Source organism: Schistocerca piceifrons, chromosome 9, assembly GCF_021461385.2.
Source record: "Schistocerca piceifrons isolate TAMUIC-IGC-003096 chromosome 9, iqSchPice1.1, whole genome shotgun sequence".
Lineage (NCBI taxonomy): Eukaryota > Metazoa > Arthropoda > Insecta > Orthoptera > Acrididae > Schistocerca > Schistocerca piceifrons.
In genome coordinates, this window is record NC_060146.1 from 156943379 (window position 1) to 156968382 (window position 25004).

Sequence of the window (25004 nt, forward strand, 5' to 3'; positions counted from 1 at the left end):
GTGGTTTCTTGATGTCATCAGTCCCACGGCAGACTGGAGATGTCCACCTCGCCTGCCACACATCACTTCAGCCCTCTCTTTAAAGTTATAAATGCTGCACTCTGACTTACACTTGGAGCATTCAAAAAGTGACTGGCAATGCAATTATGTCTATGCAATGCATTTCTGCCATCATTCTTGCAGCGTCCATATCTGCACAGCAAACAATTCTTTGGGGGTGGCCTAGCACCACTTTGTGGACAACTGCACGCAGTTAATCATTAGTGGTGAGCTTCTTACCCTTCATGACCTCTTTAATAGTGTTAAATATGGCATTGTCGCTAGGAGGAAGATCCACCAAATATGGAGGATATTGAGCACAGTAAACCCTAGTTCACAAATACTGGAAATGGGTAGGTGACTGGCATGTGGCTGCACATTGTTGTATTAAAACAGAATGCCGTGGCCCCATTTTCCTTAGTGGCAGTGTGTTGGCAGAGTTGGCGCACTGAACAGGCAGAACCAATCATCTCTGAGGGTCACACTGAGAGGGAGCCAGTGCAGCAGCAGTATCCCTTCCCAATCTCAGAACACATTCCATAGCCTGGCGTTTCTTTTCTGGTGCCTCGTGGAAGAACCATGGCTCGTCGACGGTGATGAGACACTCAAAAGGACTCAATGGATGGCACATTTCCACAGTCTTATGTTTCTGCAAAATGGTGAGGGAATAAGACAGCCATTGTGCACACAACTTCATCCTCAAGTTCTCATGGTGTGATAGACCTGTTGTTGTCTTTAGTTCATCAAATATGATTCGCCTGTGCCCAATATCAAATCACTGACATGCTGGACATTGTCTGGTTTGCCTGCAGTTTCTGGACCCCCAGTGCTTTTGCACTTTTCAGCACAAGCACAGTTCCTGCCGTCTTTGAACTCTGATAGCCAATGAATCGCAGATCTGCAACTTAGTGCTGTTTCCTCACATATGACTATTGTGGATGTCTGAAGCAGTCACTGCTTTCCTCCAGAAAAACTGCACTGTTCACCATTCCCCATGCTTATCTTCTTCCACATTCTGTTACCGATGTCCACCAGTATAAATATTTTCAATATTATAATTTAAATTAAAATTAATCCACAAGTATACTCACAAGCCAGAACAAGTGCTGCTGCAATCACTACCTATGGGCAGCCAGTAACACGATCTGTGGCAGTAGACAGTACTAAAGTCTATCTTCACACAAACATTGACATATATTTCAAACTTCTAATTTGCAGAAGTTATATAGGTAGACTGCTAATCAACACTGATTGAAGTGAATAGAAATGGAACACTTTGACAGCTCCCAGAGTCAGTAATCTTTACTCCTGATGAACATGGTGGAGGCAGTCATGAAACTCAAGTGTTTTCTTTAAAGTGTCAAGGCTTGTAAACTGTGAAGATTTTATTCAGGCATGTCACCATGAAAGACTACAAGGACACCTTGTAGATACTTGCTTGGTTTTGGTCTGAAAAAGATTAGAAATATGGCACAGATTATCTACAGGATTTACATGTAAGTAACAAGGAAACACAGCCTACAAACTTTCCTCTGCTGTGATAAGGATGATAGAAGTCTAATGAACAACATGAATTTATCTTCAAAAACCTTTATCTTGTAGCTCACTGCAGATGTGGGGATGTGTTATGATGAAAAAGTGTGTTTAGCCTGTGCAGCCATGGTGCACATAACGAGAATACAAATATTTTCCACTTTTACCACAGATTTAATCATCTGCTAAATGAATTTTTCTTGAGAATTGTGAAATATGGAGAACTAATGAATGGAAAGAGTTTTGGTGATGCAAAAGTATTAGGTTGGTGCATAAGCTCACAAAGGTTTATTTATTGACTGTCCTTTTTTATTAGTAGTTCACTGTCACTATTTGAGTTTACATATTGTCATTTGGAGAAAGTTAGTGGAGCTATGGGCATTATAAAACGGAGAGCCACATGGAGAAATTGGAACATTTCCAGCATATTCTTTTGTTTGAGTACAGAGGCAGTCAGAAGCATTTGCACCATTTAGGTGGATAATGCCATTGGTCAGAGCACAGCAAGAAAACGGTTTTCTTGTTTTAAGGAGGATTGTTTTCACATTAGTGACTCTCGACGTTCAGGAAAACCTGATGAAGATCGCTTATAAAGTTATTAATCAACAATGATTCACACCAGCTTACTAGAGAATTGGAAAATGCGATCATTCCACCAATGTATGGCATTTGCATGCAATAGGGCAATAGGGAAGGTTCAAAAATTGTTTGTACGGGTACTGTATGGTCTAAGCCAAAATCAAAAAACCCAGCAAGTGCATCTCTGCTTGCTTGTCATCAAATGACTCGTGGATTAATGCCTGTCCACATTTTTCTAGAGTGACAAAAAACGTTATACAGGATTTGGGTTGAGAAGTCAATCCACAGCCACCTTATTCACCTGATAATCTGCCCTCAGATTTTCAACTTTTCCACACACTATCAAAAAACCTTCAAGTAACTTTCTTTCCAGATGAAAAAGCACTTCGAACATGGCTCTACGAGTTCTTCGCCTCAAAACCGGGGGATTTCTACAGTCATGGAATTGAAAAGTTACCCCACCATTGGTAGACTGCTGTAAATAGTAAAGGAGAATATATTATCTGTTATGTGTATCTGTTTTGTTTATTAAACTCATGGAAAAAATTGAATGAACTTATGCACCAGCCTAAAATGTAACTGTAATAAGCTTGAATGTTCACCATGATTTGAACATTTACATCAGAACTTTGCTACCCTTTTAGATTTACTCAGGGCACCACACTTTAAACCAAGTCAATTCACATCTCTAGTATTATAGTAACTTTTGTGAAATGATAGAACACTGATATCAAAATCAATTATTAGGAATATCAGGCATATGTTTCCAGAATAAGCTACAAATAGAGAAGTTTAACTCATATACTCTTCTTACTTGAAAATTCTTACTGATGCAGTATAATATTTTGTTCTTGGATTGAAATGATGAGTGCATTTCTTTACAACAGTATTGTCAAGATGAAAATACAACTAAGTTACCAAAAGTTTCTCCAAGTGAAATTCCATGATTTGCAGACAAGGTTTAGCATTTTTCCCCTGATAAATTTTGAGATCTCAAGGGTAAGTTAAGACCTAAGTTGACTATCTGTTTCTGAATCTATGGTACAAGAAACAATAGTGCAAACAAGGAAACATCTAAAAAAAATAAAAATACAAATATAAAAATTTCTTGCAAGCATATGGTATTTCCTGATGTGAGTAAAAATTGCAGGTACTAACATAAAAATCATTTGTAATGAACTGTTTTTATATGGAGAAAGCAACCCAAATGGTATGTGTGTTTCATTACGACCACTGAAGTTACTTTATTTCTATAAAACAAAACACATTTGGTGACAAAGATACGCATTTCCTTGGAGTCACAAGACAGATTTAAAATAACCTCAGAAAAAAGTTTTCAATGTCAAAAAACTCCACCAACAGCAGCATACTTTGAGATATTTTATTTTATTCTGAAAGCAACCAGTTTCAGCATTTCATTTTGCCATCTTCAGGCCCCTACCATTTTTATCCAAATAAACAAACTTGCCATATAGCACCATAAATCACTGGATACCATTAATTCCAATCATGATACAATTGCTTCATATGAAGATGTGACAGCAACAACATTGTGTTGCAACAATTGGAATTCATGACGTAGTGATTTATGCTGCTGTATGACAAATTCGTTCATTTGGATAAAAGTGTATGGAGCCTGAAGATGGCAAAATGAATTGCCAAAACAGGTTGTTTTCAAAATAAAATATCTTTAAGTATGTAGCTGTTGGTGAAGTTTATTGACATTGAAAATTACTTACCAGCTGATGTCCCCTGGCCCTGATGAACCAACAGAGATCAGAAAAAAGTTGGCCTCTTGAAAGAAGTGTATAAGGCTGGGAAGAATTTTGTAATCCAACATTATAGGTGACCGCCAATAAAATGTTTTTTCTACTATGTTCGTTATTGTCAGTTTATTATCCACTCTGTAATATCAATTATTTTAAAGGTGTTGTGAGACTTTTCTTTAGAGAAATATGTGAATACACAGCATACAAACTGCCAGCGACTGGCACCATTTTCTTCTTCTTATTATCCATACTTTCTAACATATAAACTACTTGTGAAGTGCCAAATGTACTAGAGCAAATAAAACATCTATAAAACAACGCACTATACAATGTACTTTTTGTGAGACAGTCGTAATTCCTGAAATCCATCACCCGTGGTCTCTGACCTGCTGAGGAACACCGCAGTCCTGGGCCCATGGATAAGCCATGAAAATCTGCTCCATTAATGCCACACATAAACAGACCCTGCCTGCGGGCAGATTGGTGAGTCTAGATCTGGCGGGCAGAGCCTGCACATTAGTGAGAACCGAACGGCTTCAGATCGGCAGGCCCAATCCATTGCAGATACCTGTAGAAACGGCCTCTAGTTTTGGTCCATCATGGAAATCCACGATGCACAGACAGCATGATGAGGAAATGAAATCACAGTGATCAATCCACATAACAGGTAACTTGCTCACATACTCTGAAAATCAGTAATAATGAGAATGGGTAGCAACTCACCATAAAGATAATTAAAGAAGATTGGTGAGCTGCAGACAGGCACATAGAAAAGACAACCCCATTCTGACAACTAAATTTTCAGTCATAGCTTTTGTCAGAAAACTAGAGCACACACACATTCACACAATCACTCTGATACAACTCATGCACACATGACCACCGTCTCCTGCCACTGCGTCTACAGTCTCTGAGATTCAGATCGAAACAATCCACTCTTTTTGTCTCTGTCTCTCGTCGGCAGCTGCTAGGCTAGCGGCAAGAAGTGATGGCAGCAATGACCATAAGCTGAGGGGAGCGGTAGGAAGGGGAAAAGCAGTAGGAATGAGAGAGTGGGGAAGTTGTGCACATATTCAGCTGTACCCAGCCAGCACGACACCTATGTAAACAAACTATTTCATCTACTGAGACAAAAATGAGACTTTTCCAGTGTTTTTTCTTCTTTTTTTTCATATTTACATGCTGTATTTGAAATTCTCTGATTTCCAGAACCTGTGGCAACCCAGGGAACACTACTGTTTTTCAGGCTGCTTCTACCTGGTTAAACAGATTCGGAAATTACACAGGGAAGGTAATCACAATATTACAAACATTATCTCAAGTGAATGTGTAGAGATGTCTCTCTAGTATTACCTGTTAATGACATTCATTGTTGACGTGAAGACAAATCTTCTTGGTATTCCCTAAAAGCTGCATGTAAAGCCAGTCAGTAAGATTTTGTGCAAAACACTCATTTTCATTTTGAGCGAAAACCACACAGAGTTGCTTGTGCAGTCAATGAGTGCTTTGGCACATTCGTATACAACAACGCCCATATTAAGTATCAGTGGGTTACTGTTTCTGCAGATTTCTTTCTGTCTTCTGGAACATCACGTTCAATGAGGACCAAAAATTACGAAAATGGGCTATTAATTGGAAAAAGTCTTGTAATCAATGTAGCAAAATCTGTAAAAATGAAAGAGAATAATCTTCAGTGATAAAACTGAAACGTATTCTTACCATTTGTAGAAAATAATGTACTGCTTTTGCTGCACTCTTGGAGTAGACATAACACCTGTGTCTTTAGGGGGACAATGAAATATAATTCAATTTCCACAAAGAGCTAATAGTGTGCTCAGCCTCCCAGAGAAGAAAAAAAATCAACAGTGTAAAGCATTTTTCAGAAAATTTCACACCTCTGTCATTTCAGGTTTACAGCAAAACCGTATTGTTAAACTTCAGTCATTTCTACATTTTCAGTTTGCATCCCCACATTTTACAAATTTGATCAAATATGCAGAAGAATGGCCAAGAACATTTCTTACTCCATGCCAGTTCCATCCAAACAAAATACTAGTCATCACCGTAAAGTGCCTGAATGTATTAACTGTTCTTTTATCAGGTGTATGTGGTGTATTTTTGTGATGACTATAGGGAATAAAGAAGGAATTATTTCATTGTTGTTAAAAATAATCATAAGAGTTGTGTTACAGGAATTGTTATAAAATATTTAATGCAAACAAACTGAAGTCCTGATTGATGGAAGTCGTCTCTAATGAAACATCATACACTGCCCTTTCTTGCCCTTGCCTTTCACTTGTGCAACAATTGTGTCTCTGGAACAGTTTATCTGTGGATATGAATCGCAAATTATTTGAAAAATTAGTGATTGGAGATATTGTTGATATGAAAATATCCACGTGTGTACTGCCGGTCTACAGTGTCCAACGGGCACACTATTTCGGCAATCATACATGTCGCCATCATCAGGTGAACTGACGGACTGAGCTCCTGTGAATGTGCCAGTACGGAGATCCGTACGCTAAGGCTGCTCAGGGGGAACTGGGCTCGGTTGCGGCCAATATAAATACCCTCCGCCCGCGGCGCACTCCCTCCGCCGTCCGCGCCCCGCGCCACGGTCGCGTGGTGGAACAGATTGCGACGGGGTCTGAGATGACGTCGGTGTGATGGCTCTGTCCGCCGTGGTCGTCACAACTATACGTTTCCTCGGTTTACTCTTGATTAACCCAATCGCTGGTTCCCAAGCCTTGATAAGATTATAGCCACAGTCACGGTTTATGAGATCGTCATTGGTGCGAATTTTGATGGCCTCTCTAACAACGCTGTCCCAGTATCTTGACGTCTGTACCAGAATCCTCGTGTGTTCATACTCCATAGCGTGATTTTCCGACAAACAATGTTCAGCGACTGCCGACTTGCTCGGATACATCAGTCGAGTGTGCCTCTGGTGTTCACGGCATCGACGCGTACCGAGCAAACGTATAGTTGTGACGACCACGGCGGACAGAGTCATCACACTGACGTCATCTCAGACGCTGTCGCAATCTGTTCTACCGCGCGACTGTGGTGCGGGACGTGGACAGCTGAGGGAGTGCGCCGTGGGCGGAGGGTATTTAAATCAGGCGTCGCCACGACCGAACCCAGATCCCCCTGAGCAGCCGTACCGGCACGTTCACAGGAGCTCTGTCCGTCAGTTCACCTGATGATTGCGACATGTATGATCGCCGAAATATTGTCCCCGTTGGACACTGTAGACCGGCAGTACACCCGTGGATATTTTGATTATCAAATATGCCAGGAGAAACTCAAGAATCACATTGTTGATATGGTTTAAGTGCTTAAAATTCATGTGTGTGCACTTTGTATTTTGTGCTATATGGCGTCACATCCTCTTGTAACGAGAGACCAATGACTGTATGCAGTAAACAGGTTCACAGGGATGTAGGTTGTGGTCATTTTACAGAGACATCACAGACTATAGTGGAGACTTGCATCAATGCAGCCTTTGGACCGAAGACCGAGAATGAAGACGAAAATGGAGATGACCATGACCACGACGACCACCACCACCACCACCACCACCACCACCACCACCAACAGTATATGAAACTATCACATAAGCTCAGTTGTGAGTAAAGCTCATGGCAGAATTCAGTTTATTGGCAGCATATAACAAAAATTCAGGCTGTCTACAAAGCAGACTGCTTATAAAACTGTTATGCAACACATTATACAGACTGATTCAAAAAAACATTTACAAACTGACATGGGACACCAGGCATACAACAAGTACCAGTAATCACATTGGTACCAGGGGGCTGCAAAGGCCGTCTGGGGCTACTAAATGGCGTTGCAGTTATTTAGTCAAATGCTACCAAATGGATGCCCACTACAGGAGATGCTCAAAAGTTTTGTGCAGGTTCATTGAGACATGCCCAACATTAACGTTGCATTGAACTTTGCACCCTTTCAAAGATAGCTGGTGTATCTCAAATACATCTTGCAGCTGCAACAATCCTGCCCGCAGATCCTCCAGCAATGTGACAGGTGTATCATACACAAGGCGCTTCAGATATCCCCACAGGAAAAAACGGATTGGGGACAGATCTGGTGATTGTGACTACCATGTGACTGATACACCGTGACCAATCCAGCAGCTGGGAAAGGTTGTCTGCTTAAATGTGCAGGGGCTCCATCATGCTGAAATTGAATGCGGCGATGAACAGGTATGGGAATATGATTCAGCATGTCCTGCAGAACCTCTTGCAAGAATACAAGATACGTGCAAACATCAAGTCGGTCCAGTAGAATGTATGGCCCAATTAAACGGTCTCCAATGCTGCCAACATATACATTAAGGGCAAATTTGCATTGTGAGGCATGCATACATGTAGCACATTAGTTCATATCCATCCGCGTACGCAGGTTTTGAATGTTCAGCAGACCCTCAGAGTGAGAATACAGCCCATCAATAAAGAGGACACTTGCTGTTAGCTTCAGTCTGCAGCAGATTCTTGCAGAAATCACTGCACAAATCCCAAGTGCTTGTTGTAGTCTCCCGATTGCAATGCCTGGACATATTGGAAATGAAATGGATGCAGTCCTTCATCATGTACAACGCACCAGAAGAAAGAATGGGGGATATCAGTGGTGCGGGATACACCTCATGTACTTGTAGACAGCGTATGGTTGCATATGTCTGAGAATGCTTTCTTACGATGCAACTGTCCATGTTGTTCATTAGCAACCAGCATCTGGCTTGTGCACAAGGAAGGAGCGGTTTCGCACAGTTGGCAATGTAGAGTGGCGAACAATGTGTGGCATGGAATTTTTCTGTCAGGATATTTCACATGATACAATCATACGGCTTCTCATCCATTGTAGTTGGCTATGCCATAAATCAAATTCATCTCAGCCATTTCATGGTATGTGTGGCTAGCCATGCTATTCTCAATGCTTCCACGGAGTGAATGGTGACGGTCTCCATGCACTCCACCCGTGTTTGTATTGCAACGCCCTCTCGTGGTGTTTGCAAGCCTTGGTTCATAACTGATTACTGATTCTTGTTGTGTGCTAGATGTGCCTTGTCAGTTTCTAAAGTTTCTTTCTTCCCCCACTCACCCTGTATTTCATCACTCAAATTTGTGGCACCTGTACCAAATAAGACTAGCAGGTACACAAAGAAGGGGCAGCACAAATGTTCACTGGTTTGTTCAACCTACAGGAGAGAATCACAGAGATGCTGAAACATATGAACTGGTGGATGCTTCAAAATAGATGTAAACTATCTTGAGAAAACTTACATACAAAGTTTCAAGAGGTGATGAACGTCGGGGCATACTACAACCCCTGTATATCACTCCCATAGGGGCTCAGTTATTAGATTAGGCAAATTACACTGTGTATGAGCACTCACACCATCATTCTCCCCATCTTTCATATACAAATATAATGGGAAGAAACACTAATATGTGGTATACAGTAGGGAGTACCTCCAACCATTCACTCTGCAGTGATTTGCAGAGAACAGATCCAGATGTGGAACCTCAATGTAATGTCATAAATCTTAGGCAGCAGTATTTTATCCAGCAAGAATTTTTCAACATGTGAAGATTTATCATGAATGCTTCAATTAATCACAATAGTGTCAATGCAGAGAAGTAATAGAAAGGTTTTTTCCAAACTACAGAAGAAAAATAGAAACTACAAGAAACTATACAATACCTTTCTGGTTCACTGCCATGACCTGTTGATTCTGCTTCAGTTTTGAGTTCCTGAAAGGATTAACATCAGTATTACTACTACTATTATTACTGTCACTGCCACCACCACCACCACCACCACCACCACCACCACCACCACCAATTATAATTACAATTATAATAAAAATAAATCCATTGCTACTGTATGGTGCTGAAACATGGACAATTGCAAAACTGTAAGAACAGTGTTCACACTGATGAAATGTGGTTTCTACAAAATGTTGAAGGATGCCATAATGTTCCACATAACTCTATATGGGAACATTTGAACTACTGTTGGACCCCCCCTCCCTCCCCTACGCCCCATCTTCGTTGATTATGTTTGTTGCCTTCAACATGCACAGAGGGGCAAAAGAAAGAAGGCAGCCGAAAATGATAATGTATTATCTCCTTGGGAAAAGCAGTGGAGGGCGACTGTACAAGCAATGGCGCGACTCAAGAAAAAGGAATAGGGTGCAAGCCCAATCATGGATGGATGACGATTAATTTTAAAGAAATTTAAGGTTAAGATGAAAAACAGAAAGGCAAACAAGTATGTTCAGTCTGATAAATTTCTGCTTGTTGTACACCATGATATATAAAAATTTATCCCTTACAAGAAGACTCCTACTCTACGAGATGGGGGATTGGCAGAAAGGAGTGGAGTATTTGGAAATCCAGTTGCACATACAATTTGTTAAGTGGGAAGCACTGAGTTATATAGCAGCACGTATGGGTACTTAAAATAAAAATTTAATTTTTTCTTTCATGGCTACACAGAAGAAGATGCTACTGTCTCATAACTTTCGAAAGTGCAATGACTTCCAAAAATCTGGGAAATATTATCACAGTTCCGGAAACTAAGGAAAGTACCAAACACATGACACTACTATTGAGCATGTTCCTGTCCCAGTAGTGGTGCAGAAAACTGTAATGGACACCAGTGTAATTACAATCCAACTACACTTCTGAGCATATCTGACACCAGTTATGTGTACAAAGACAGAAGGGATGCCCAGTATTGGCTTCAAACTCGCATACTTCTGATAAAACATACATTAGTAGACTAAAAATTGTGGGATTCTGGAAACACATATTTCTTTTGAGGGAGCAAATAGGATACAATTGCAGAAATATGGACTGGGAGGGAGGAGAGTGGAGGAGGAGTTAGTCAGGTATTATCACCTCGTGTAGAGAGGAACCTCTTCCTCCTCATACAAAGAGATTTGTCCATCTGTCCAATCTCTTTTTCTTGTTCTTATGGGGAGAACACAGCAGGTGCCATCACCAGATTTCCCAGGAACTTCACTCAGTTAAAGAGGAGTCAAAATAAGCAAACACATGTCTTGGCTCAGCTGGAGACGCACAACAGAATGTAGGATGTATTGCAGGGAAAGTTCCGAACTGTGCAATTCAGAAAAGCTGGTAATGGTGGCAAGGATCCATATGGCACAGGCTGTGAAGCAGTCATTGAAATGAGAGATACCATGTTCGGCAGCATGTTCAGCTACAGGGTGGTCCTCTTGTTTCTTGGCCACAGTTTGTCGGTGGCCATTCATGACAACCAACAAGCTGCCTGTACGCATGAATGGCCACCGACAAATTGTAGCCAAGAAACAAGAGGACCACCCTGTTGCTGAACACGCTGCCAAACATGGTATCCCTCATTTCAATGACTGCTTCACAGCCTGTGCCATATGGATCCTTCCCAACACCAGCTTTTCTGAATTGTACAGGTAGGAAATTTCCCTGCAATACATCCTACGTTTCCCTAATCCTCCTGGCCTCAACCTTCGTTAGTCACTGTCCTCACCCATCCAGCCCCCTTCCTGTTCCCATTCCAGCACTACACAACTGTCATTTCACTGCCACACCCAGTCTTTTAATTTCTTTTTATTTATCTCCTTTCCGCTCCCCCCCCCCCCCCCCCCCCCACCTTCTCTCTTGCCCTCCGTCTAAACTGCAGCACTTCACTGTCCACCACTCCCACCATACTATCCCTCCCCATCCATACACCAACCTCCTCCTTACCCACCACACCCAGTTGCCACTCCCATCACGCACTGATGCTGCTGCTCGCAGTGTAGTTTCAGTTGCCTGAGACTGCAGATGTGTGTGAGTTGTGTTTACATGTGTGTGTGTCTATTGTTGACAAAGGCCTTAATGGCCGAAAGCTATAATTGTGTGAATCTTGTTGTTGTGTCTATCGCGACTCAGCATCTCCTCTATATGGTGAGTAGCAACTTTCCTTCTCCAATATTGGTACTTACTATTTTAAGAGTACTGAATTGAAATTCATAAAGAAATATGAATTTTTGAACTGTCATTTCGCTTAGGATCTCATTGGATTAATATTTCCATTTCTTCTCAGACGTCCATTCTCCAGCTCTTTTCCCATGTACGCAGTACTTTGAGGTCATTGTCTATCACAACATTGTGTCCTTTTTCATTTACATGTTTGATATAGCTGACTTACTAGCTTTATCCCGTCTGAAATGAGCAATGTGTTCTTTAAAACAGGCTCAAAAATTTCTTCTCATTTGCCCAATGTAGTATTTGTTGCATTGACTATATTTAATTTTACAAATTCCTAATTTGCTCAGTTTCTCTGTAGGTTGTGTGATGTTATGGACCAGGATTGACATATCGATAGTCAAATCAAAACTGGCCTTGTTTTGACTGCCATCTTGTTTTCTGCAATGCTCATCTGTATTTTATCATTGTGTTGTGAAGTCACCCTTGTGAAGTTTGTGAACAATGCCAAAGAAATCCATACAGCCATGGAAATAGCGATGCCTCAGCACATAATAAGAAGAATGCCATGCCACAAGAGCAATGTGAGTGGCAAGAAGACCTGGAGACAGTGGTAGGTTTCAAATTGATTATATTATGTAAGACATTTTCAGGAGCAGATGTGAAAACTGATCACAATTTATTGGTTATGCACTGCAGATTAAAGTTAATTGCAAAAAGGTAGGAAATTAAGGAGATGGTGCCTACATGAGTTATAAGAACCAGAGGTTGTTGGGAGTTTCAGAGTGAACTTTAGGCAATGACTGACTAAAACAGAGGAAAGGAATACAGTAAAAGACAAATGTATACCTTTAGGAGATGAAATAGTGAAGGCAGCAGAGGATAAAATACGTAAAAAAAAGACCTAGTAGAAATGCTTGGATAACACGGAAGACATTGAATTTAACTGGTGAAAGGAGAAAATGTACAAAAGCAGCAAACAAAGCACGTGAAAAGGAATACAAACATCTAAAAAATGAGATTGACAGGAAGTCCAAAATGGCTATGCGTGAATGGCCACAGGACAATTGTAAGGATTTAGAAGCACATTTCGTAGGAGGAAGATAGATACCACCTAAAGGAAAATTAGAGAGGCCTTTGGAGAAAAGAGAAGCAACTGTATGAATTTCAAGAGCTCACATGGAAAACCAGTACTAGGTAAAGAAGGGAAAGCTGAAATATGGAAGGAGTATATAGATGGTCTATATGAGGGAGATGAATTTGACGCCAACATTATAGGAATTGAAGATAATGTAGATGAAAAGGAGATTGGGAGATATGATACTGCGTGAAGAATTTGACACGGCACTGAAAGACCTAAGTCAAAAAAAGGTTCTGAGAGTACATGACTTTCCGGAAAGCCAGCGATGACAAAACTCTTCCAACTGGTGTGCAAGATGTATGGGAGAGGAGAAATACCCTCAAGACTTCAAAAGGATATAGAATTCCAGTTCCAAATAAAGCAGATGCTGACATGCGTAAATATTATTGAACAATCAATTTAAAAAGGCACGGTTGCAAAATACTAACATGAATTCTTAACAGAATAATGGAAAACCTGGTAGAAGCCGACGTCAGGAAAGATCAGTTTGGATTCTAGAGAAATGTAGGAACATGCGAGGCAACACTGACCATACAACTTACCTTAGAAGATAAGTTAAGGAATGGCAAACCTACATTTACAGCATCTGTAGACTTAAAGAAAGCTTTTGACAATGTTGACTGGAGTACTCTGTTTGAAATTCTGAAGATAGCTAGGGTAAAATACAGGGAACAAAAGCCTATTTACAACCTAGGAAGCCAGATGGCAGTTATAAGAGTTGAGGGGCATGACAGGGAAGCAGTGGTTGAGAAGGGAGTGAGACAGGGTTGTAGCCTGTCGCCAATGTTATTCAATCTTTGCATTGAGCAAGCAGTAACTGAAACAAAATACAAATTTTGAGTAGGAATCAAAGTTGAAGGAGAAGAAATAAAAACTTTTGTGGTTTGCCAATGACATGATAATTTTGTCAAATTTTGTCAGAGACAGCAAAGTAATTGGAAGAGCAACTGAACAGAATGGACAGTGTTCTGAAAGGAGGATGTAAGACGAACATCAACAAAAGCAAAACAAAGATAATGGAATGTAGTCGAATTATTCAGGTGAGGCTGAGAGAATTAGATTAGGAGCAAGATGCTTAAAGTAGAAGAAGAGTTTTGCTATTTAGACAGCAAAATATGATGGCCGAAGTAGAGACGATATAAAATATAGATTGGCAATTGCAATAAAAAATTTTCTGAAGAAGAGAAAATTGCTAACACTGAATACAGATTTCAGTGTCAGGAATCCATCTGCAAAAGTATCTGTATTGAGTGTAGCCATGCATGGAAGTGAAACATGAACGATAAACACTTTATAGAAGATTTTAAAATATGGTACTACACAAAAATTCTAATGATTAGATGTGTAGATCAGGTTACTAAATAGTAGGTATTGAACAGAAATGACGACAAAAGAAATCTGTGGCAACTGGACCAAAAGAAGGGATCAGTTGATGGCACACATTCTGAGACATCAAGGGCTCATTAGTTTAGTACTGGAGGGAAATGTTGGGGGTGGGGGGTAAAAATGGTTCAGGGAGACCATAAAGATGCTTGCACAGATTAGAGTAGCATGGAGAACAACATCAAACCCGTTTTCAGACTTAATACCACAACAACGACATTGCTGCATATGAAATGCAGCAAACATATCAAAGTTGTTTTTAACACTGGAAGGAGAGCAATAGAATCATTTCATGGCAAATCATACAGATCATGTCCACTGGTGGTAAAGAATTTCTCTGGAAAAAAATATATTAGATCTCTATGTCATAAGTGTTCAGAAATAAAGTATTTTTGTTCTATCTTAATTTAATTTTTGTAAATAGTACAGCCCTTTGAAAATTGTAAATAACTCATACTGGAGACCTGGCAGATGTTTTGTGTTAAAGCTCCCTCCTTTAACTTGCAAATTTAAGACAAGAAAATATGACATTTAAGTTATTTTTTCCACTTAAAAATTGTTTTTCTTATCATTTGGAAGGCCACAGAATGTTATCTTTTCTGTCATCTTACCAGATACTAATGTAATTATAAACAGTATCTTCTCTGATCCAGCTGTCTGTCTTATGTAAATATTTATTGCTAAAAAATGTAAAAAAAAATGCTTTTTTACAAGTTTTTATGAATATTTTACTCCACAAACCCATCCAAAAACTTTTTGAAAATTACACAAAATACTGATTGGTTAATATTATAGGACTTGATGCAAACATAATGGGCAATATTCTTCTGTGTAAAGTGATAAAAAAATTTCAACATTCTACATATTTCACATCACTGAATTTCTAATGTAAAATATGCATGTTGGCAACACTGCTTCCAGTGCTCTTCTGTTTAAAACAGACAAGTGAGAACTTGCACATCAACCATTCTGCATCAAATTTTGTGTTTGGATTGAACTTTTTGTTGGATACAATGTCAGTGAGGAAATACAGAACTGAAAGAGTGAAGAAAAACACATGAAGGTGATGTCTAAGAAAAGTGAAAGACACTTCACAGTTGATGGAAATCTGTCAGAGGTATTGCAGATTAGCGTCACATCCACTTGGAAGGAATTGCTACACTCACTACAAGAAGAAATTTAGTGACAACCCACCTAAATGATCAACACCTGAATGTGAAACTGAAGAAGACTGTGCAGATGTTTATATTCCTGGGTGTGAAGTTGTTGATACATTGAATGTTAGCTTTTCTGCTGTAGTCCCAACTATATCGCTCCTTAAATGTCCAGGAAAGGTAAGACGCACAAGAAGAAAATGGTATGTAAAAAGGAAAGTGGAAGAAATTGAAACAAGTTTTACACAATCTCTTCTTCAAAACTTTGTGAAGTGTGAGGTGTAGATGCACTTGGTGCAGAACCTGAAGATAGTGATATGTACATGATATGTGGTTTCAAAACCTAAATACTGCTGTCTCAGCAGCCACCTATACTGGGAAGGCACAGTTACTGACACCTATAACAGGTAACTACTCTAAGCAGCATATCAGAAATACATACCCATTTCCTCAGATTATTTGATTTCAAAAGCTCGTACAATAGCGAGTGAGAAAGGTATTTGGGCGTGCCCAGATTCTTACTGTGGGCATCCATCGCAAGATGATACGCTTACTGTTGCTCTGGAATATTACCTAAGTGGTGACAAAGATTGTAGCAGGCAAAGTCCTAACCAAGTGATGTTATCTCTGCTAGTGAAAATGGTGAAAAAGTTAAAAGGTAAAAAGATATACAAGAAGATCAATAAGCAAAGCATACCTCCGAATTAAAAAAGAGAACCCAAATTTAAAAACTGGTCTCCAAAATTCTACTCCTTATGACCAAAATGTGTAAAACAGCAGCCAGTAGAGGAAGTATGCACACGAATTTACTGCACTAATTTGAAATGTGTATGTTTCACCACAAGCAGAGTCTCAGAAAAGAATTACACAGAGATGGACCTGATGCTTATGTGTGTACGTCAAGAGCCCAAGTTAAATGTTAGTTGCAGTGGTGCGCAATGTGTCCTGCTGCTGTAGTGATGATTGCTGAAGCATTACACCTTTGCTGAAGCATTACACCTTCAGGATATTGACAATGGCTTAACCTATGTATTGTGTGAGGGAGGAGAGTAGGTGAAGAAGACAGCAGAGTCAGAGAAGTTTGTTACAGAGGTTAGGTATTGGGTCATGGAAGGAGTAGCTCACCATCATATCTGGAGGATTCAGAGACAGGCCATAGCAGAAGCAAAATCAACCACATCCCAAAATACTGACACATTACTTCTTCATTTTGACTTTGCTGAGAGCTGGTCTGTTGCTTTGCAGAATTTCAGAGTTATCACTGGCACACATCACAGATATCACTATTCACTATTCACATGTGTTGTTCACTTCCTTGTAACATCACACTGTTTTGCTATTGTCAGTGATGCTCTCATTCATGACAGTGCACAGCATGATAATTGATGATGTAGCATTTGGAGACCATGCATTTCCTAAACAAGTGAATGTGACTGATGGTGCAGCATCTCATTTTAAAAACTGCTTTCAGCTTTATGAGCTTGATCAACACTGTAATGCAGGAATTAAGGGGAGTTAGAACGGAAATTTTTTTTCCTTAACTTTTTTGGATTTTTATCTCATCACAAAATTTGCAATTTTCCAAACAAAGGTATATATATCACTTATAAATTCACATGGGAAGTATTTTATTTTATATTTTAAAATATAATCATGTTAAAATTTTTATGTGCATTACATCAAGAGCTAATAAAATTGGTAATTTTTATATGGTAAGCTGTGGACTGCTGTGTTATAAATGTCATGTCCAGAAGAGGGTGTGCACCAGGTTGAGGAAGTTGAAACAAAGTCTTAGAGACAAGAAACTTTCTGTGGCAGGCTGACAGACAAAATGATTGATGAACTACAGCAGTAGAAATAATACAGAGGATTTGTTGAAAATGAAGCAGGCAGTATGGGTTACCTTCTTCCAGAGACCATCAACTGATGAAAAAGCAGTACACCACCTTAGCCCTCCTGGACCTGATTCATGGCGCAATTACTGCAATGCCCAGCACTCAAACAGTTCATACAGCCATAAACATTCCATCCCAGCAGCAGTCATGGATATCATAAAACCTATTTACAGAGATCTGGCAAATCCTGAATTACTGAGGAAGAATCTGCATCGTCAGACTCAAAATCCCAATGAGTCATTCAACAATCTTATATGGGCTCTCTTACCAAAAAATGTTTTTGTTGGAATGAAGACATTGAAGTGGGAGTCAATTATGCTGTTATTGCTTTTAACGATGGCAACTTGGTAGGATGAAAGTGCTACAGCAGAGGGGAATTAATCCTGGAGCAAACTGCATCAGAGAACTTGAATGGATGGACAAGGTTCACATTGATAAAGCAGAGTATGCAGCACAGTTGGACACCAAGAGTCCAGAAAGAAGAAAAAACTTGGAAAAAGATCAAGAGGATGATATACAGTATGGTCCAGGATGCTTCTGATTGACCAAAAATAAAAAAGGGTGCTTCTGATTGACCAAAATAAAAAATTAAGCATACATTAAGTGATTTACAGTCTTTTGAAACTTTAGAAGCCATTCCCAACTAAATGTGAAAAGATAAGTGGATGAAAAACACTCTGTGGGAAGACCCAAAACCAGTTTGATGGACATTATCAAGAATGACCTCATTTCCAGAGGAAGAACAGTGGATGATGATCTTTGTGACAGGTCATACATGCACAAGAAAGTAGAAGAGGCTCATTAATAGCACCCAAGAAACTAGAACTGTAGAATGATGATGATGATGATGATGATGATGATGATTTCTAATTTTCAATGTTACAGAGGCAGTCACACAACCAAAGCAGAAACATTTGTGAACTCTCAGTAGCAGAGCTTGTGGAGCATGATGTGCTCATTTGGTTGTGGCACAGCATTCTATGTAGCTTGAGTCCAGAAGACACTGTTGCACAAGATTGTGTGGTCCATCTGAAGACACAAGGCAGATGAATGCTTTGTAGCTCACCACGTCACTTGACACCTCACTCCGGTGGGTGCTCTGCTTTAGAGAACTGCATAAAACATGAGTGAAGACAGTAAGATGGGCATTCAACACTCGGTCCTCCCACAGAGAATTCAGTGCCTTAGTCACTGCACTGCTTGGTGTGTGGAAGTGAGGTGGATGGGAATGGCTCCAAGTTAGGAATCTGAAGTGGGAGACGAGCAGAAGTGAAGAGAGGTGACAAGTGAATGTGCACTCAGCACTGTCCCGTGCCCTGTGTGGGTGTTCCTATCTACAATCACAGTTGTCACTACCTAAAGTCTTTCTACTTGTGCCAGTCGAGCTGTAGTTACAGGTGGGAGGAGCAAGAACACTAATGATGATCAACAACAGGTGCCACATACCATATTTACCCAATTCTTCTCAAATTCGCCATTCGAAAACTACAGGGTTGTCCTACATCCACAGATTAAACTATTATTGCTGAGGTTAACAATTTTATGTTGTTTTATGGAGTATATAGATGTTGCCTTACATTTACAAAATTCAGAAGGACAGGGATGCACAAATGATATTCGCATTTCCCGATACACCGATGCACTCTATCCAGTAACGGCACTGCTCAAACAGTCACGTGAAATTTGACTCGCACGGCACTATTCCAGGGGATACGTGAGAATCTATGAACTGGCCACAACAATGATCTTTTGCTCTGCTTAAGATTTGACAGTTTTGTGAAACACAAGAGGAAACAGCACTAAATTCTATCATCTTACAGACTCTTGTTGTATTTGAACAGGTTTGCAGTAAAAGTTCTCATACATGTATGAATATTGGGTACAATCATTAATGTTGCTTTTTTAGCAAAGGTAAAATTAATGTTGCTTTTTAAGTAATGATAATATTCAAAAGCACAGTTGTTGATCTTCAAAAAACATTACTTGGTTCTGAACTGATATCACTATGTTATTTGATTGCAAGAGACTGTAATGACTTAGTAAGTGGGTTGCAAATGAGAAATCCAGTCGCTGTTCATGTATTAGAATATCAGGTGAGTTAACAGCCTTAGGACATGGTGATGTTAAGATGAAACGAGAAGGAAATCCAGAATTAAATACCTAATAAATGAAATAAGTCATATTAAACTGACTAATTGCTGACATGAGAATAAATTACAGCAACAAGACCCATTGTCGAAAAAGTGCCAACATACATCAGTAGACTGCAGGACGAGCAAAAGCTCAAGAATTGGACTGAATTGTGATTGGGATCTTTGGTTTATGTATTCATTGCTGTTGTTACATATGTGTTGCACTCTAGAAGATATCGCACTCTGTCTCTCTCACAGTTGCTAAAACACAGCACTACAGAAAGGTTGGTGTGGGAACAGCAAAGACTGGTGAGAGAACAGCAACATGAGCTTGGCTGAGAACTAGTCGAGTGCGGGAAGGGGGAGTAGCGAGTGGGCAGCAAATTACATCATGTTGCTAATCATGGAAATCTATACTGTGTACTTTGGCTTTTTAGGAACAGTTTGCCTGAAGCCATTTGTATTCGGAATTGAATTGATTTTAAAATCAATTGATTTGTACAGGTTGATGAGTACAGGTCATATGGGCAGAAAGGCTCGCATATGTTGTATTAGGGTTAGGAGCTCCGAGGTGGATGGAGGAACTGTGACAGTGCAAACAAATTTACAAATTTAGATGCCAGACTGAGATTCATTGGAAGAATCCTAAGGAAATGCAATTCAAAAACAAAGGAAGTAGGTTACAGTAGACTTGTTCGCCCACTGCTTGAATATTGCTCACCAGTGTGGGATCCGTACCAGATAGGGTTGACAGAAGAGCGAGAGAAGATCCAACGGAGAGCAGCGCGCTTCGTTACAGGACCATTTAGTAATCACGAAAGCATTACAGAGATGATAGATAAACTCCAGTGGAAGACTCTGCAGGAGAGACACTCAGTAGCTCGGTATGGGCTTTTCTTGAAGTTTCAAGAACATACCTTCACTGAGGAGTCAAGCAGTATATTGCTCCCTCCTACGTATATCTCGCGAAGAGACCCATGAGGATAAAATCAGAGAGATTAGAGCCCACACAGAGGCATACCGACAATCTTTCTTTCCACGAACAATACGAGAAGGAATAGAAGGGAGAACGATAGAGGTACTCAAAGTACCCTCCGCCACACACTGTCAGGTGGCTTGCCGAGTATGGATGTAGATGTAGGTGTAGACTGTGCTGTGGTACTTAACTAAAGTTGTACAGCAATTCATTCGACGTCCTTGCAGACAGATACGACTAAGCAGTGGCGCATCAAGAGGTGCATTACTGAACACAATGTCAACAAGACTACGTCCATCCTGGATGCCACACTGTCAATCACTGTAGTAACACCTGTCCCTATGCAAGAGCTACAGGCGGCTCCACTTGTAGGTTAAGTCTTGCACACTGATCTCCGCTACTATTGGCAGTCCTGGAACTCTGTACTAGGACTGTTGTACATCAACGTCGAACATGTGGAATGGAATTTGATGATTGGTCCGCACTTGTGGTTTGTGGTGAATTTCAAAGTACTGACCATGGTGCCAATCATGAACAGTCTCCATGCATCACCTCTGGCTGCATCCATTGGCAAGGACACTACAACAGTATCCATTTCTGCAGAAGATGGTAAAAGTCGAAGTAGGGGCAGACAATATGCTTGGATGCAAGAGACATTATAACATTCTCACATCAGTACAGATGCAAAATTTAGTATGTACCTGTTTTCAGATAAAAATGGCTGTCTTCTCAGATCCCATGGTAACTACAGCCTCAGAAATCGCAACAAATTCAAAAGAAACAGGCAAATATTTGTGATAACAAAGATATATATTTCACAGCTGTGTAACTAGGATCGTGATTAAAAATCCTTATACCACTGTCAGGCTCAGTAAGCTAAAAAATGCAGGAAAGAAACCAGTCCTCAAATTAATGTAAAACATTTCTTTTCATTTATTTTATTTCTCTTTGTATTATGAAAATGTTGACAATCAATATATACTTTAAATTTAACATTGATGTAATGTTAACAGTTTAGGCAGATACTGTAGTTCAATGAAATACTTTGTAATTTTGATTACCAAGAATATGTGAAAAATAAATTTTTCTCAAGAAGACTCTTATGGGAAAAGAAATTTACATCTTGTACTCAGGTTAACATGGTATGTAGTGAAAGAAACATTTCAATTACAGCTAACATTCTTTTTCTTTTAATGTATTCAAAAAGACTAATATTACACAAAATTTCATGCTTCACTTTTTTTCTGCCAATCTAATGAAACAGTTGCGTTGAATTCTAGTTATAAGTCGGACTCACAGATTCACTGACGTCACCTACATCTACATATATAATCCACAGCCACTATATAGTGTATGACAGAGGGCACCCTGTACCATTCTTTTATTAGTTCCAATCACACATGGACTGAGGGAAAAAGACTTTATACCTTTCTGTTTGAACCCTGATTTCTCTTATCTTCCCTTCACGGCCCTTATGGCAGTATAGATTGGTGTCGGTAACATCATTCTGCAGTCTGTTGCAAATGCCTATTCTTTAAACTTCCTCCTTAGTCTTTCATGAAAAGATCGTCATCTTCCTGCCACGAATTTCCATTCAGATCATGGAGAATTTCTGTAACGCTTACTTCTGTACAACTGTTCTATATATGACCTCCTTTTACATGAGCTACACTTTTCTAGAATTCTCTCAATAACCCAAAGTCAACCATACACCTTCCATACAACAGACCTTAGGGTGTATTTAGAGTGACTATATGTTATGGTAAAATTTGGTGGCAACAGCATTGTTGTCAACATTTCTGCAATGTGGCTGTGATAGAAGGCAATTTTGCAAATGTTGTGAGCAGTTGCCAACGTATTGCGAAGCGGCTGCAGGTGTTGTCCAGCAAGGGAGAAAATACTTCACACTGCAGGGAAATATCTATCTCTGTCCTTATCTGCAAATGCATCCCGTCACTCTCTTCTTTGTTTTCTACTTCTCTCACCGAAAGTGCTGCAGACAACTGTCTGATCGAAAACAATATTAGTACGAAAGGTGGCACGTGCATGTGCGCACACTCCACACATGCACGTAAATAGGCAGATGGGTTCCTGTTATTTATTATGCACAGCAATAGACAAACAAGAGAACTATGAATGTTATAAACACAATCCTCTATGATCAGTGCTACGGGATGTCAAAATTAATGCATATTAATGCATACAAAGACTGCAATCTAGGAGAGGAGGGGGGTGGGGCAGCAGGTAGAAAGTTGTTGCCAATGAGCTCAAAATCACACTTCATTAAGCATACCCTTCTGGCCTCAACCTTCGTTAGTCACTGTCCTCACCCATCCAGCCCACTCCCTGTTCCCATTCCAGCACTGCACAGCCATCATTTCACCGACACACCCAGTTTTTTTAAATTTCTTTTATTTTTATTTCTCTCCTTTCTGCTACTTACCCCCTCCGCACCTTCTCTCCTACCCTCCGCCACTCCCACCATACTATCCCTCCCCCTTCCTGCCCCAGCCTCCTCCTTACCCCCACCCAGTCGCCACTCCCATCATGCACTGGTGCTGCTGCCCGCAGTGTAGTTTCAACTCTCTGAGACTGCAGATGTGCGTGCAAGTTGTGTTTGCGTGAGTGTGTGTGTGTGCGTGCGTGTATGTGTGTCAACTGCTGACAAAAGCCTTAATGGCCGAAAGCTACAATTGTGTGAATCTTTTTATTGTGCCTATCGCAACTCAGAATCTCCGCTATATGGTGAGTAGCAACTTTCCTTCTCTCGTATTGAAGAAAACAATTAACCATCTGTGAATAACTGCAGAGAATGATGACCGATAACAATGAAAATGACCGATATCTTGATAAGTAACAGTTACTGTCGTCATTTTAGGACCTTATCCAATTCATGCCTCGAAAATGGCAGGGGTTTACACATGGAAATATTGGACTTTTGATGAATTTATGCAGATGCATTCTCGCGTGTTATTAGAGCATACACCATGGTGGAAGAAGCTTAACTTCTCCTTGGGCCATATGTTGAACATTATAGTCTGCATAATTCTACAAAGTCCTAATCAAAAGCACTACTAGGAAGTTCTCATTATTATGTACGCAACTGCTATGTTGGCTAACACATTATTTAAACCAAGAGCATTCAAACTGAGAAATATTATTACTCTGTTCCAAAGTGTACATCGCAATACCACCGTCACTTCTATTCGAATCTGTTTCTGAACAACCTGATTGTAAATTTACAAGATAGGTTCAAGGCTTATATCCATCATCACTTCCATGTCAAATCATTCTTTCTGAAGCTTTTCGGCATGCTGCACAGACTGTACCCATGTACAGGTGGGATGTTGTCTATTGCCTCATGCATAAGCGATTCAGTGAATTTAATCCTGAATTATTTTTCCTCCTACATAGCCTTATTTTGCCCAAATTAATTCCATAGGGCTACACTGACAGTGACACATGGGTAAACGTAAAACTGTGTGAGCCCATTCATGTGCAAGGAAGCCAAGTTTGTATGTTCTGTTGCATGACTTGTATAAATTAATGAGTGTGGTTTATACTGAACTTAATATTTTTAAGCCATGGAAAAATATCTGCTTTTCTGGTGTTTATACTTGGTGTTTTTTCTGTAACAGGTGAATTATAAATGGCAATGGCCGACGTCAAAGCAAGGTATGACAAGAACTGTGAATCACATCATGAAACTGACAGGGTTCATTTCCGAATGGTAGTCACTGCTGTTTTTCTTACACTTAAATACAAGCTCACTCTCAGAATCAAAAGCAGATGAAAAGTCAGCATGCAAAATAATTATCCAAGAACCTATTCCTATCAAAACTTTAAAACTGCCAGTACCATCACTCATTTTCCAGCAGATCTTCCTGGAATGATTCTAATCGACCCATGTATCATCAAGGTAATACACTGTTGAACTACTTCCTCCTCTTGTATCGTGAATCTTTATATGGGATGTAGTTTGTGCTCCACCTATGTCACTTCTTTGAATTAAAAACTCTCTTCTTAACATATCAGGAACCAACGTCTTAAAATTCTTTACGTTGGTGAAGCACTTATCATTGAAGCTAACTTTCTCCTGTATAACTGTAACACGTTTTTGTGGTGTTGGGCATTCATCATTCACATGGAGCACTTTAAAACATTGTTGTTCTAACCATCCATTTGTGTAATAGGTTCCTTGTGATTTCAATGCTTTCCAGGCAACACGAAATCAACTTTTTCTATGGTTCCTACAGCTATGACACTTTTGTTTACAATTCTCTTTACAGTTCTCCTGCTGACACCACATGGTTCTGGAGTCCATTCTTGTGTCTTCAAATGTCAACAGCAGGATACCAGCTTTCAAGTTCACGTTTGGAAAAGTTTTAAATGCAGTAAATAGTGCAGCA

At 39.9% G+C, this 25004-nt stretch overlaps 1 protein-coding gene across 4 annotated transcripts in view; it reads right to left on the reverse strand.

The window, feature by feature from the left end:
• The window catches only part of LOC124717109 (zinc finger protein 239-like), an 85503-nt gene that overhangs the window by 5235 nt on the left and 55264 nt on the right, over nt 1-25004 (reverse strand). For 3 of the 4 annotated variants that reach the window (XM_047243822.1, XM_047243821.1, XM_047243823.1), the window contains one exon: nt 9645-9694. In XM_047243822.1, coding sequence (XP_047099778.1) covers nt 9645-9694 — 50 coding nt within the window. Of the gene's footprint in view, nt 1-1331; nt 1489-9644; nt 9695-25004 lie in introns of those variants that run through there. The other variant, XM_047243824.1, reaches the window with a different exon arrangement.